General features: G+C 38.9%; 1 protein-coding gene across 5 annotated transcripts in view; it reads left to right on the top strand.

Moving 5' to 3' along the window:
- The window catches only part of NCKAP1 (NCK associated protein 1), an 82,377-nt gene that overhangs the window by 51,349 nt on the left and 14,757 nt on the right, over window positions 1-16,271 (top strand). For all 5 annotated transcript variants that reach the window (XR_003093865.1, XR_003093864.1, XM_025203224.1 and 2 more), the window contains 8 exons: window positions 870-1,009; window positions 1,592-1,723; window positions 5,573-5,791; window positions 8,488-8,618; window positions 9,001-9,098; window positions 14,086-14,179; window positions 15,282-15,364; window positions 15,865-15,945. Coding sequence is in view for 3 of the 5 variants with exons in the window: in XM_025203224.1 (XP_025059009.1) it covers window positions 870-1,009; window positions 1,592-1,723; window positions 5,573-5,791; window positions 8,488-8,618; window positions 9,001-9,098; window positions 14,086-14,179; window positions 15,282-15,364; window positions 15,865-15,945 (978 nt within the window). In the remaining 2 variants the exon portion in view is untranslated. The remainder of the gene's footprint in view (window positions 1-869; window positions 1,010-1,591; window positions 1,724-5,572; window positions 5,792-8,487; window positions 8,619-9,000; window positions 9,099-14,085; window positions 14,180-15,281; window positions 15,365-15,864; window positions 15,946-16,271) is intronic.

The raw sequence follows: 16,271 nt of genomic DNA, 5'->3' as shown, positions 1-16,271 counted from the left end.
TTTGTTAGCAGTTCAAACTTTGAATTAATTTAAAATTAAGACCAGTAATAGTGGCTTTGCTTCTGCTAGGATCAGTGTGTTTCATTATGATAGGACTGTAAAGCTGTTGGGGAAGGAGTTTGACAGGCTAGACTAAGATTTGGAGGATCAGAACTTTGAAGGGTTCATCTGTAAATGTTGCTGGTTATAGAAATGGGTAAAAGTTATTTGTTAATAGTTTGATTAGGAACCCAGGTACCTAGTACTTTGAGGAGGGTTTGTTTGGGGGTTTTTGGTTGCAGGGGAGAAGCTGTGGAATGCAGATATTTAAATTTCAGTGGTACAAGCAACTCTTGAGTAAAATTATGCTATATTATACTTTAGTTGCAAAAAATATTTCAATAGTTGTATGCAAAGTATCTTGAAAATTAACACTAATTGTATGTGTGTCATATGCTATTTAATGGGATATGCCACATTTTAATTTGTCTGAGAAATCTCCAAAGCTATCAAGAAACTCTTTGATATCTGTTTATTGTATATTATTTATTCCTTTATTTCACTTTGATTTTTTTTTTCCCAATTGCTTAAACCACTCAGATCATTTTAATGGTTCTGTTCCATGTTAGCCTGTATTACTTCTGAGGATATGTTAAAAATATTTGAAACTGGGAAACATGAGGTGGAAGATGTTCATTTAATCATAAAAAGCTAGGGTTGTAAGGGACCTCAGGAGGTCATTTAGTCCAATCCCCTGCTCAAAGCAGGACAGTGTTTCTAAATAGCAATTGTATGCTCAGCTAAAGAAAATACAAAGTGTACACTTCTGTGTTGGAAACTGCACCTAAACCATAACTTTTTTTTAAATCTAAGAATTTTTTCTGTTGCAGTTGCTGCCAAAGCATTGTGCCAAAACCATCAGTCAAGCCGTGAACAAGAAGTCAAAAAAACAGACTGGAAAGAAAGGGGAACCGGAAAGGGAAAAACCAGGAGTAGAAAGCATGAGGAAAAACAGATTGGTGGTGACTAAGTGAGCCCATTCTTCTTACTCCTTCAGTCTTCCCCATGCTTTTATGTCAGCATTCATATCACTTGGATTGGTTTACACTGGTTATTGTTACCAGAAGTAATAGAAAGTCGTTGGCTAATCTTTTAAGCAAGTTTGTCTCCAGCATTCCCTGTTGCCATACTAGAAGAGCAACTGTGAGAAGGCATATTTGTACTTAAATTGTCATATTTACCTGTATATTATATACCTCTTCCATGAAAATCAGTCCCCTTTCCTCCCCACCCCACAAATTGGGGTGCATGTCTTAAATAAGAAAGGGCTGATTTTATGCTGGTTTAGGAGTGTAGGGGCACTACAATGGCTGCTGGGGATCTGCTCTTTTCCATGACCCCAGATAGGGATGGACAGAGTGCATTCTGTACAGTCACAGTTTTTAAATCAACTTGCTAGAAATTATTCCTAATGCCAGCACTGCATACGTCAAACTTCTTTTCAGAGGGGTAGTAAACTTTTTTCAGCAGCATTCATAATGAATTCTGTTTATTTCTATGAAATGCTTGTATCATTCATTATGTAACGTGTATGTATGTGTTTCTTTTTAAGTCTGGACAAACTGCACACTGCACTTTCTGAGCTCTGCTTCTCAATCAATTATGTACCAAACATGGTGGTTTGGGAACACACGTTTACCCCAAGGGAGTATTTAACGTCTCACCTGGAAATCCGCTTTACCAAGTAAGAGACCACAAAATAAGAGATTTCCGTAGTCGTAATTTTTTTGTTCTAACTTGAAAAATATTGTGTATGTATTTCACAAGCGTACATTTAAAGATGAACTGATAACTTCTAAGAACAGAAATTCCAAATCAGTTAGAAAACGTGTAGGTAAACAACACTTCTGATTTTTCCTTTTAAATGTGCATATTTTCCTCTACTTATCAGCCAAATCCTGAATTCATAATTCCATATTGCTCATGAGAAGTTGATGACTCTACAAATGTCTGAATGCAGAGATTGCCTCTTCTAAAACCACGTACAGTAAAATCTCTGCTACCCAGCATTTAACTAACTGGATATTCTGGCTGGCTGGCCGAACATGGCAGGTGGGGGGCCAGAAAGCGCGCATGCAGTGGCAGCTGCCGCCATCCACCACCCTGTGCTGCCACTGCTTTGCATGCAGCCACTGCCACCACACTACCCCCTGCTTTGCGTGGCGCTGCCTCCAACACCCACCACCCTGCACTGCTGCTGCCACATCCTCTCCCCTGCTCCACATGCAGCCCCCCCATGTTATCTGAAAACCCCTTCCAGGGTTTTCAGATAACCTGTTTCAGATTGCCTGTTATGTAAAAATTCCAGTTACCTCTCACCCTGGGGATGCAGGAGAACAGATTTTATCGTACCTAGAATTCTGAATTATTGTAGGTGTTTGTGATTCACAGATTGTAGAGTCGGAAGGGACCACAAAGGATCATCATGTCCGACCCCCTGCCTCTCTGGCAGGAAAGAGGACCGAGGTCAAATGACCCCAGCCAGGTGGGGGGAGTCGTACATGATCCATTGAAGAACCATGTGACCTATCACAGTGGCTCTGTTCCAAGTTCTTTCGCTGCGCAGAGGTGGCCAAACTGTTGTGCGAGTTCCTGGGCAGGTCCAGTGTGGTTCCTAGTGAAAAGAAGGGTGGTGTGCATGGTATTGGGCTTACAGTATTGGAAGAAAGGGAGCATTTGTTGCTGATCAGCTCTTGTCTATATAAAGATATTGATGGGTGGTTCTTAGGGGCAGGCAGTGTAATGGACTGAAGTATGGATAGTCAGAGTAGGTCACCTGTGTTGCAAAGGCACAAGCCAGGAGTCCAGAGCTGGAGGTCACAAGCCAAGATCAAGTCCCAAATCAGGGTTAGGTTAGACAGTGATCTTACCCGTTATTGGAGAGAAGACTTAAATATGTGAACTCTGTACCTGTTAAGGAAAGCAAGAGAAGACTTCAGGTTTTTTTTTAAATATTGAGGGCTGCTTGATGCACTTCCGTGTAGACTAGTGGTGGACCTCTCCCTTCTGTGAATGGTTTTACTAAAAGGTAAATGTCGGCTCCTGTGGAGGTTTTCTTACTGTAACAGCCACTGCTCTTGATGCTGGAGTTCACCTCTTGTAGGGATTTGTCTACATCCATCATATTAGAGTATAAGGAATCAGTGGGACTGTGAGGTTCAGGGTATGACCTTTGAGCACTTCAGTCAGGGATATTTTTGGGAGGAGACTGTGGTTTAGAAAAAGTGAATATTGTTGATTTTTCATGGAGGCTTGAGGTTATGATCCTAAACCATTGTGGCTCTCCTTGTGTTTATTTTTTGCTTTGTGGATTGGTGGTCAGTCTAGCAGCAAGCTGGCAAATTATTCCAGAGGATGTTGAGAGCAGTCTCAAGCTAGAAATTGGACATACTGGTCAGAAGAGAAAAAAAATTGTCAATTTTTCTTTTTTTGGGTTTCTGAATTTTTTAAATGGTATTTCTTCCAGAGGTTTGCAGTTTACCTTTAAATAAAGGGTTCATTTTCTGTCTCATAAACACATTAGTTTTTTACTATTTTAAACCTGTATGTGTTTGTGGTTGGCTGGACTATTGTTTATATTGTCTCCAGGTATATTTTGTAATGTGACAGTTTCCGAAATAGGTCTTAAAAAGGGAAGATTGCATCACAAGTAAACTTGTAAAAATAGTAAAAGTTTCAACAGTAAATGTTGTTTACTTGTTTTACAATTAAAAATGCTTTAAATAAACTTGTATCTAGCCCAGTCAATTTGAAGACAGTAATAAGTCAGCACATGTGCATCTTTTATACACACATACCTAATTATGAGTGTGCAAATCTATATTTGACTATGAAATTAATATCAAAACACCGAATTATTTGGACCTCTCTCTAAGCTACTATAGAATGGTCTGGCCCTGTGAGATTCTGAGGAAACTTCAAGTGCACTGAAGTCAAAGGAGTCTAGAGTGCTCAGCGTCTTGCAGGATCAGTGTCGTATGGCAGATGTGATCTGGAAGGTTGAGAGTGGGACTGAGCATCTGATATACAATTTGTGTGTCCTGTTAATGATTTTTGGTGCAAATTCAGGCATACTGCATACTTCAGTTTCCTTGTCTGTAAATTGTAGGAGGGAAGGACAGAGGATTTCACTTTATATAACACTTTGCAATATGTCAATGGAAGCACTACATACATAATTAAGAAATGGATTTCACTAATGCATGCTTCCATAAGTGCTGTAAGAACTTCCTATTTTGAGCAGGCATTTACCAAAGCTAGAATGAAGAGTTGTTTAGAGGGGTCTCTCTTCATCTTGATATGCTAGTTCATGTGTGGCCAACCTGCAACACAGATGCCACAAGTGTCTTGGGCACTCTGTGTGTGGTACGTGGCACATTGGACCAGGCAGCACGGCAGCAGACAGGGCAAAAAAGCATTACGAGTAGCAGTGGATCAGGCTTGGGAGCAGAAGCACAGTAGATCAGGCAGGGGAAGTGGATTGGAGTGCCACTTGGGGAGGGTGCAGGATTGGTTTGTGGTACACCTACCAAAGAGGTTGGCCCCCACTGTTCTAATTCTCTAACTGTTCACTGTTCTCTTGCCACTCTCCTATTTTTAAGTTATTCTCTTTTCTTGTTGTAAGGCCTTCTTAGGCTTTGTTGAAAAGGGCGGTATATAAATTAATTGAATGCATTATTAAAACAGTGAATGCTGTTGTCTAAAGAACAGTCTTTTACTTGTACAGGGTAGAAGTAATCCTATTAAGTGAGTTTGTTTCTAACTTCTTTGATACTGTATGATAGAGATGGGTGTAAGGAAATTGGTAGATGGTCCATTCTTTATATGTTGAACTGTCTTCAGTTTGCAGTGTGTACAAGTGACATTACAATCTCTCCTGTGATCCTAACAATATTTATGCACAGCAGCAGGAGTACTTTTGAATCCTTTTTCTTGTTGTATCACTTTACATTTCCTTTTTGCTTATTTCAATGGTATTTTTTATTTTAAATCTTTTACAAATTGACAAATTATAAAAGCTCTTTTTGAAGAAAAAAATCTGTCCTAAATAATGCTCTTGAGAGTAGTTGATGATTGGCTGCTGATTAGTTTTTACACTATGCTAAGTATATTTTTATGCATCATACCATTACAGATAGGCATTTGCATGATACATACTATTTCAGGAGTTTTTTACTTTATCCTGAAGACCAATAGTTTGAGTAGTTTGAGTATCATTTATCTGGTAAAACATAGTTCTATTAATATCTTGATTGTATTAAATATGTACATTAGGAAGCCTCACAAAATGTTATCAGGGATGTGTGTTTTAGGTACATTGTTTTTCCTTTGCCGTTTACCTCGCTCTAAAAAATACATGTATTATATATTTGTTTTAAACTTTGGTTATAAAAAATTGAGGTGTTTCATACTAGCAAGTTAGTGACATATTCAGATAAATTGGAATATCCTGTACTTTATTCATGTAGGAAGACTGAATTGTTATTCAGTTCATCTAATGTATGAATGTAACTTGTCTTTTTGATTTTTAAAGGTCAATTGTTGGAATGACTATGTATAATCAAGCAACACAAGAGATTGCAAAACCTTCAGAGCTGTTAACAAGTGTAAGAGCCTACATGACAGTCCTTCAGTCGATAGAAAACTATGTGCAGATTGACATCACAAGGGTATTTAACAATGTTCTTCTTCAGCAAACTCAACATTTAGATAGCCATGGAGAGCCAACCATTACCAGCCTGTACACAAATTGGTAAGAAATCATTCATGTGTATTATAAGCTCAATATATATTTACATTTATCTAACTGGGTGGAAAAAGGAGACTAGCCATTTTAGAAGGCCAGGGCAGCATGGCACCTTAGTGACTGACTAGCCTGTTCAGAAAGGCGGCATAAGCTTTCAGATATAAAGCCATAGCAGAGAAACTAAACAAATTCTTTGCATCAGTGTTTAATGCAAAAGGTATTGGGGAAATTCCCATGCCAGATCAATCCTGTCTAATAGATGGTCTTGAAGAGCTATACCACATTGACAAGAGAGAGAGTTTTTAGAACAGATTGATAAACTAAATACTAATAAGTCACCAGGACAAGATGGCATTTACCAAAGGGTTTGGAAGAAACTCTGAAGTGTAATTGCAGAAATGCTAACAATAGTATGTAACCTATAATTACAAACAGCCTCTGTGCCAGAGAACTGGTGGGTCGACAACAATACCCATCTTCAAAAAAAGGGCTCCATAGGCGATCTGGAAACTACAGGCTGGTGAGTCTCACTTCCATCCCTGGCAAGTTGGTAGAAGCTGTAATAAAAAATAATCATTAGTCACCTGGACAAATATGATCTGCTAGGGAAGTCATCATAGTTTTTATAAAGGAAAATTCTGCCTACAAATCTGATGGTGTTTTTGAGGGTATTAACAAGCACATGGACAAGGGCAGATCCAGTTGGCATAATGTATATGGACTTCCAACAACCATTCAACGAGCTCCTTCATCAAAAGTTTAAACGAACAAACCATCTGTTGCTACAGGATTGGAGGGAATGTTCTTTTGTGGACTGAGAGCTGGTGAAAAGACAGCAAGCAAAGAGTAGGTATAAATAGTGACCTTTCAGGATAGTGTGAGGTCGGAAGTGGGGTCCCTCAAGGATCTGTGCTGGGCCCTTTTTTGTTCGACACTTTCATCAATAACCTGGAAATGTGGATGTGCAGTGACCAAGTTTGCAAGATGATACTATCTGCTTATTCTGGGTTCTGAACTAGCTGTTACAACTTGGGAAAGAGACCTTGGAGTTGCTGTAAATAATAGTCTAAAAATGTCAGCTCAGCAGCAGCGACCAAAAAAGCCAATAAATGTTGGGCATCATTAAGAAGATAATTGGAAACAAAATAGAGAACATCATCATGTCCATTACACAAATTCAAGATGGACCCACATTGTGAATACTGTGGATGTAGCAGAATTAGGAAAGAGAGAGAAAAGGGCAACCAAAATGAACAGGGGCCTGGAGCAGTTGCTATATCAGAAGAGACTAAAAAGGCTTAGACTCTTCAGTTTGGAAAGAAGGCTGAAGGGGCATATGATGGAGATCTATAAAATCATGAAAGGTGTTGACTAAGTGAATAGGAAACTGTTGTTCATCAAGTCCGAAAATACTAGAGCTACAGAGCATATGACAAGTTTTAGAACTAACAAGAGAAAAGTCCTTTTTTTAGGCAGTGCATAGTTTAGTTGTGGAATTCATTGCTGCAGGATGTTGTGGCAGCACATATAGCATAGCCAGGTTATGAAAGGACTGAATAAATGGATGATGGATCTGTTAGCATCCCATGCTTCAAAATGGTGCTAGGGGCACTTCAACTAAACTTCATTCAACAAGCTTGTTCACCATTTTGAAGCGGGGGGACGCTGAATGCACAATATGCCAAGGCTGTTGCAGCGTGCTGTAATTATAATGCATCAAAGCAGGTGTCCCACATGTCTATGGGCACTCAGAGGCTACTTACAAACGTTAAAAAATAAATAAATAATAAAAACCCGTGCTTTACCAGAAAAACCAGCATGTTAGTTCGGCCTCGCTTTTGTAGCATCTGTATAGATTAGGCACTTCAGTGGTGCTTTTTGGCTCTTTTTTTTAATTCAGTAGCTGATTGAATCAGCTATTAGATAAAAGGGTTGAAAAAGCTCCACCCAAGTGCCCGATATATACTGATGTTGGGTGAGCCAGGTCCAGTGCCTCCTTTGGGCGTGTGCGGGGCTTGATGCAGGAGCACACTAAGTTTAAATAGAAGCACTGGTTTTCAGCTTTTTTTAACATCTGTAAGCAGCCAAAGGTGAAGTCCTGTCCTGCCTTCTGCCATTTATCCGATTACTCTGCTTGATCAGCAGGTTTAAATTGTCTATTATGGATATTCACAAGCTTTCAATTTCAAACAAGATTTGTTTCACTCAGTTAAGTGTGTGCAGTGGAATGGTATTGAAAAAGGTCTGTGCACCATTTTAATGAGCCATTAAAATAAGTCTTAAGTAGATGAGTAATTAAGCCTTTGAATGGGCATTTATACACATACATTTTTGTCCCACGACACGCCAGAGATCCACCACTTCAGAGCAGACTCAGTCGATTAATCGGGTCTGCTCTGCATGCGAGCTGACACACTGCGCTGCATCGCATGCATTTGTATAAGCAGCAAAATGCACATCCACACAGAAAATGGCAGTGGTGCTCTTTTGACCTAAAGCACTTTCTAAGTGTTCTAGTTTGAAGGCACACCACTGCCATTTCACTGCTTATACAACTGCAAGCATCGCTGTGCTGGGCACTTTTCAAAGCGCCTTGTACATGTAAAAATGCCCCTTGTCACTGAACTGTATACTGTATGCTTATGTATGCTGAACTGCATACTTAAAAAAAAAAAAAAAATGCCTTTTCCTTCCCTACCAAGGTATTTGGAAACCTTGTTGAGGCAAGTCAGCAACGGTCATATAGCCTATTTCCCAGCAATGAAGGCATTTGTGAACTTACCTACAGAAAATGAGTTGACTTTTAATGCTGAGGAGTACTCTGATATATCAGGTAAACTGTGACTTAATTCTCCATATTGCTTATGAAGCTTTTTCACATGCTTGAGTCTGATAGTTACAGAGAGATGTTGGACTATCAGCCATGTTTTTAGAGAAGCTTTGTTATCCATAACACTTTGTCTGTTCCATACTTTTCTCTCCTTCTCACTTCTATTTCTGAGAACTCATTTTTTTAGATTGTTGGTGATTCTATGGTTTCAGGGGGTACTTACATATGTTATAAATAAATACAGCAGATGGTTATAATGTTGCAGTGTGACCATTACTTTAAATTTTAATATCAATCCAATTTTAAGCCTGCTGTGGTAGAATAATATTGCTCATTAAATTACTGCAAAATAAATGTTTGAATGAAGACGTGTGTTACTTCTCAGAAATGAGGGCTCTCTCTGAACTGCTGGGACCATATGGCATGAAGTTCTTAAGTGAAAGTCTTATGTGGCACATTTCCTCACAGGTTGCTGAACTTAAGGTAATCACATTTTAATTATTTTCCCCTGTGCCATTTATAATACCAAAGAGGCTCTGTGTTTACAGCCTATGACTATAGCTGCACTGCATGAAAACTAAAACATTCATATTTTTTTTCCTCATTCTGAATGTTTATCTTCCTTACAGATTTGATTTTCAAGTGGATTTTGTCTTTTCATTTAGTATTTGTCATCTTTCATTTCAAAGCATGTTCCATTCCATTTTTTCCTTTTAAATGCATTATCCTATCCTTATATACAAAGTGTCATTGATCTTGTTTTGAAGTATTTGGGCTTGCTATCATTTTGTTATTAAAATACATTTAAAAAATATAAATTGCAAATATTGAAGGGAAATTATGGCTGTGCTGGGGAGGTTTACTACACATACAGGCAAGTAGTGGAACATGTTGATACTAAACATTTCTTGATGTGTATGTACAGTTAACTCTTTCTGGAAAACATTCTTAAATATCTTGAAAGACTATTCTAAAATTTTTTGCAAAAGCAGCCCATTTGTGTCATACTATGAGCTCTAAAATCTGTGCCATGGAGATGACCTTTTTAATATTGTTATTTATGGAATTTAGATGCATTGTGGTCTCAAGTGTATTTTTTCCTTTTGCACTTGGAGACTTATTGTTTGGAGCCTATTGCTTGATAAATCCTGATTTACAGGTTAAGCTCAAGGAATAATAATTTTTGTTGTGTTTTAAAAGAAAAAAATAATTTTGGAGTATCAGAATTCTTAACACTTAAGCCCCCTGTGCACATGCTGGCAAAAGTGTGATGGAATGTAATGTGTGATTCACACAATTGCACATTAGATCCCATCATACCTTATTGCCGGTGAAGGGGGTGCTGATCACAGCTGGGAGCCCCCACGCACCCCAGGCAAGTGGCTCACAGCTGCAGTGACTCCCAGGGCTGAGGGATCACTGCAGTGGCAATCTCCCTGTCCCCAAAGGTGCATGAAGCCCCCCGAGGCAGGGGGGATAGCTGGGAGAAGTTTTAGGGACCCAGCATCCACAGGTGTGGGACTCTAGGTCCTAGCAGCTGCAGGCTGCTTCCAAGACCTGGAGCCCACAGCTGCTGGGGCTGGGAGTGCAAAGTGCTCTTGGCTTGGCAAGGTGCACCCCTGTAATTGGTAGCCCACAGCTGATGGAGTTCCCAGCAGAAGGGAGACCCTGCTACACATAAGCTAAAGTTTAATAGCAACCAGCTATAGAGTTAGTACACATTTTCAAAGTCTAACTTTATAGCTGGTTGGAGCTTTTATTGTGTGATAAGTACACTGCACGTGTATCTGGTATCGAGGTAATTGTGCAATTATTTAACCAGCTCAGTTGCATAATACCTGTAATGTGTCGAGAGGACCATTCTCTCACATACTCATTTTGTTGCACATTTTCAAGGAACTTGCATTTTCCTTGGTATCTGTGAATTTCAGTGTTGCTGAATGGCTAGGGAGTGTAATGCCATTAAAATATAAGGGCACTTCAAGCCCTTTCCAGTTCCATCAAGAGTGTGCATTACCCTTGGCCTGGGGTGAGCAACAGTAAGCTTGATATGGTAGTCTGATTCTTCTAAAATTATTCAAATCCTTGACCTGTACCATGAAACTTTCGGTGGTGGGTGGGGGGTATTTTAGTTACTGTTCAAGTGCTAGCAGTTTTTGTGTCCTTAACAATTTCTTAAAGCTATTTTTCAGAACTAGCCTTTCAAGTTCTTAAAGGACTTTTTTTCAGAAAACATATGCAGAACCACAAAAACAATTTATAGTAAAGCTCTGATTTGCAGAAAATAATTTATGAGGCACATAAGAGTAGAGCTTATCAGAGAGCTTATCGGAGAAAAACTAGTTTTCCTCAGCTTTCATAACGGTATTGTGTTTGCAGGAAACATAAACGAAATAATGAAAATACTTGTCTGGCTGGCAGGGAGCGCAATTTTGGTGAAGTCAGGTGCCGTGGAACCATACTGATGCTGGGAGTGGAATGGGTTGTGAAATCTCAGCCAGAAGCAGCAATGGCTATGCTCCACATGCTTCCTTTTACTTTCACATCCCAAACAGGGCTAAATATTGGTTCCTGTGTGGACATGCTAGAGAGAAAATGAGGTGGTCACAGTTTGGAGAGAAGATTCCTTGGGTAATGTGATATATTTTATTAGCCCAACTGAAATAGCTGGAAAATTCTTCTTTGCAAGCTTTTGGATACAAATGGCCTTCTTCAGGCAGAGGGAGTGTCTGCAGTTATGTGCTGTCCTGGATGGGAGGGAAGCCATCCATGAGAGCATCCCATCCAAGAGAGCATATAAGAACTGCAGATGCTTCCTCTGCCTGAACAAGGGTGTATGTACCCAGAAGCTTGTAAAGAAGATTTTTTCCAGCTATTTTAGTTGGTCCAATAAAAGATATCACATTACCCAACGAATCTTGTCTGCCTATGTCCTTAGACCAACACGGCTACAACCAACACCCCTGAAACCTGGTCACAGTTTGTCATTTCTGCAAATAACCCCTGTTTCAGGTATACCTTTCTTACCTTTAAATATGATGGACTTCCCATAATGCTAAGGGATTGGCTAATTACTAAGTTTTGGTAAAATTAGTGCATTGTGCATACTGCATTCTGGGAGTCCACTTGTGAGGAACTAAATTACATTGGTCACAACTGCAGTTATGTACAAATAGAGTTATCTCTCATTCAGAAGGGGGTCTTATTGAGGTCCCTGTAGACAGCAAAGTGCCTAAACATTTGGATTTGGCATATATAACAATGCATGGTGAGGAAGTGTTTTTTTTTGTCTTACACAACTTTGTAGCTTCCTTCGTCTTAATTCTTATAACTTAATTTTGGAATAAGGGAGCATAGATGTGACTGACTTTGTCAGGGTTTTTAGATAGACCTAAAAGTGTGGAGAGGGCTCACCTTTGTCACCCCTTCTTGAATCATTGGTGTAGTTTCAAATCTAAATTGGAACAGACCTGCAAGTTAGTTTTGGAAGATTACCTAAATTGGGTAGTAATTTCAGTTACAATTGCAGCCTTTGTATTTAACTGTACCATGATATTTGTCTGGTTCTGTGTCTGCATCAATATTTAATCTGTTGTTCACATTCCTTATTTACCAGTTGCATTGTTTCAACCAAGCTCCTGCATGGGTTGAGATAAATATGGTTTGTAAAGCAATTTGAAAAGTCATTTCTTGAACGTCATGCCTTCCAAAACCAAATGTCCTTAGATAAACCTGGCAGTGTCCCTGTGCCAGCTTTGGGAGTGAGGTGATGGTAGAATCTTCCACCTGCTCCCCTTCAGAGCACCTCTAAAGTTCTATGTTGATAATAATCTGTATGCTTGTTGATAATTTACCCTATTTTTCTCTCCCTCTAGCCTGCTGTTCCTTTGGCACAAAGCTATTGGTAGCTACTCTGGGTTGACAAGTGTATACTTCAAGAAGGGGGTGTTTCTGTTTTCCCTCTCATAAGGCAGTCATCATACCTGGTAGCTCTCTTTCAGTCCAGATATCCCTAGAGCAGTGATTCTCAGCTGGGGTGCTACCTAATCCTTTTAAGTATGGCAGGGTTCAAGGAGCTAAGCACTTGCTCCTTCCCTGATCACCACCTCCCAGCCCCTGTTCAAAGAGATAAGCACTTGGTCCCCTCGTCCCCCACCACCATCTCCTGGCCTTTTGCAAGCAGGTAATTATTGTAATACATTCATTTTTTAAATGGAGTGTCGCTAGATTTAGAAAAGTTCTGGATGGAAACCAAAAAGGCTGAGAACCATTGCTCTAGAGCAGCGGTTTTCAACTGGGGGTCTGGTTTGGGGGTGAGGGGCACCAGCAGAGCCAGGGGGCTGTGGGTTGGGAATGAGGGGCACTGGCAGGGTCAGGGGGCTGCAGGTCAGGAATGAGTGGGGCCTCAAGTCCAAAAAGGTTGAGAACCACTGTTCTAGTATATCCTTTCTTTCTCTTTTTACACAAGGCAAGCTAACCATTAAAGAATGGACTCTTGAGAAAAGAGGGCATAATCATGCTCCATTTAGTAACCTCCAGCCACACATGTAGAGGGCGTAGTCATCTCTCCGTTTAGTAACCTACAGCTCAAACAAATGCTCCCATGTAAAGACATACATCTGGATTACCCACATCTCTTCAAAGAATGGAGTATTTTTAACTGTATTTCCAATTGGTTATTTTTTATTGTCTCTCTTTATTTTATTAAAATAGGCCCTTCTTGCTTGAAAGCATTTTAAAACAAGCACTTGACCAGCATTAGGTGCCTCAGAAAGGTAGCACAAAGTCTTCGTCTTGGATCCATTAGTTAAAGTCCTTAATGTATACATTTGGTGAATAATTACTGCAGATAAGTTATTACTTATATGCATGTCACAAGGAGCATTAAGTTGTGGATCAAAGAAACACATTGCCTTTACATATTTTTTCCTTTTATTTCAACCATACTGATGTGCTGAAAATGGCCATGTTGAATCATTGTTTGGAATAAGTTGCGTTGTTTTTTCGTACAGTTTTTTACTGCTGTACAATTGAATAAGGAGTTTACAGAAATTCAATAAACCGCCATACAATCATAACTAGTAAAAAGAACAAGGTAATGGGCTGCTTTAAGAAAAAGTAATTGGAATGTGTTAGGATTAGAATATCACTTTAATAGATTTTAGCATGAAGATTTATTTTGTAGTTTTACTGGCTTCTATAAACTCATTTTTTATGGAATCTCATACTTTGCTGAAAATGCATTCCCATCATCAGTTCTTCCTCCTTTTGGTCATTCATGGTTTTCCATTTGGTGTACAGCTAGGACCTACCAGGATAATCTTTTAGTTCCTTCAGGAAAAGATGAAGCAAACATATGGATTTCATGAGCTCAGTTTCCTGCTTGCCAAATTGAAATGTCCTAAAGTATGCACTTATCTTGTTAGCATACTGAGATCTGTGGCTGACCTGAGGTCCTGCTTCTCTTTAGAAACTTGTGGTGGAGAATGTTGAAGTGCTAACACAAATGAGGACCAGCTTTGATAAACCGGACCAGATGGCGGCACTCTTTAAGAGATTATCGTGTATGTAATTTAACTAACAATGCCTTTGTTAAAGATGCTGTTCATTTTTGGGTTTTGTTCCTACACTTTTACTTTCAAATGAATATTAAAAACTAACCCATGTAAGATAAATATACATGAACAATAAAATTTAAGATTTTATTTTTATAGTTAAGCACAATGCATACAAACCACTAAGTTTTAAAATATGTTCCGCTTGTGTGCATAGAAACAAAAATGAGACATTAGTATGAATTCCACAAGTATTTGAGACCCAATTCCAAAATTCCTACTGATCCCCAGTTAGAATCAATAGGAATTTAAGCAACTAAATACTTTTGGGGGGGTCTGGCTTAAGGATATTATAGTGCTGATTATCAGGGTATCTATGCTATATCGTATACCCAGACTGTCACTTGTAATGAGTATAAACTTGTTTTCAAAACTTGTGCATCTGAATAGCTGTAGACACAGTGTAGAATGTACTAGTTTCATTGGCAAACTTGTTTGTGCATGGACTCCATCATAGTAAGTATATTGTTGCAGCTTTGGGGGAGAAAACCATTTAAATTAGATGAAGATGCCAGAGAGTTCAAATATTGGTGACTATGTGCAACAAATGCATTTTTTTCTGAAGTACTCAGAAACAATATATGTAATTTGTTGCACTATGTCTATACCATAAACTTGCAGAGCCAGGGAGCAGTATATTCAGACATGTTGTGCTAAACCGTGCACATTACCTCCCAATTTGAAAGCAGTCTAGTTCAGTTGGTGGAGGTCTGTGGGCATGCTAAATAGCTCTGATTCTCAGCTTTTAATTAGCCTGCCTTGCAGGGCTGCACAAACAGGACTGTACTGCTTCCAGCTGGGAAGAGCATGCCAGAGCAGCATAGTGTTTCTGTGTGTGCCTCCGCTTGGCAGGGGAGGTTTGTTATAGACATGTCTATTATCAGCTGTGCACAAAAGATTATTGTCTCATAGTTTTAGCTGTTGGGAAGTATCCCTTTCTCAGACTGTCATACACTCTCAACTTAGTGAGTTATTTTTCCTCTGCTTTTGAAGAGTCTTGTTCTGTAAATGGTGATAGGTTCTAATGCACTTTTCTTTTAATTTTCTTCAGCTGTTGACAGTGTTTTAAAGAGGATGACGATTATTGGTGTAATCTTGTCTTTTCGCTCACTGGCACAGGAAGCACTTAGAGATGTAAGAAATAACTACATTTATTCTGATACAGTTTGAATTAAATTCAAAGATTAGTTAGTATGGTATTAAAAGGTTTTACCAATCAAAGGTTCTCCATTTTTAAAGTTTATTTTGAATTGTTAAATGTCTTGTACATCAAAAGGATGTATACAGAAAATAGTAAAACCCAGTTCCCCATTCTGAAAGATGAAATCTGGACTTCTGAAGAGTTTATTATTCAAAACTAACAATGGTGGTGCTTACGTTTGCACCTGTACCTTCACAATGTGGAACAGCGTGCTTTTCAATTTAAAAAAAAAAAACTATAACAATTTTTTTCCCCATGTCTTCCATTGACAGCTCAAATTTGAGTATAATAAGCTCTCTCTTTGGTAAACTCTGTGATATATTTACAACTCATGAAAAAATAGAATAAATGTAATAAAGTAACAAATTGGCATGTTTAGAAGACACTTCTATTAAGAGAATTTTCTAGTTCCATGTTTGTTTCTCTGTCTTAGGTCTTATCCTACCACATTCCTTTCCTTGTAAGTTCAATTGAAGATTTTAAGGATCACATTCCAAGAGAGACTGACATGAAGGTAATGTTTTTGGTTGCAAAGCTGGCAGAGCCTTTTTTCAGAAGCAAAAATTACACTGGATTTACATAATCATTCTTTTCTAGCTTGTTTAATGTTCTGAAAAAAATACATAAGGGTAGGTAGTCTAAAATGACTTCAATTTTAAATGATACCTCCCAAAAATTGGATTCCACATATGGAAAAGTATACATTAGTTTTAATTTTCTATGTATAGAATCAAAATATTGGAGGGTCTTTTTAAATTTGTTCCTCTCCCTCCCCCTCTCCCCCATTGAGATGGGGAAAGCATCAGCCAGGGGTCAGGCAGCCTTCTCCTCCTCCCCCCC

Source organism: Alligator sinensis, unplaced genomic scaffold (assembly GCF_000455745.1).
Source record: "Alligator sinensis unplaced genomic scaffold, ASM45574v1 scaffold269_1, whole genome shotgun sequence".
NCBI classification, from domain to species: Eukaryota; Metazoa; Chordata; order Crocodylia; family Alligatoridae; genus Alligator; species Alligator sinensis.
The sequence above is the reverse complement of the archived record's forward strand: the minus strand, read 5'-3'. Positions and strand labels throughout refer to the sequence as shown.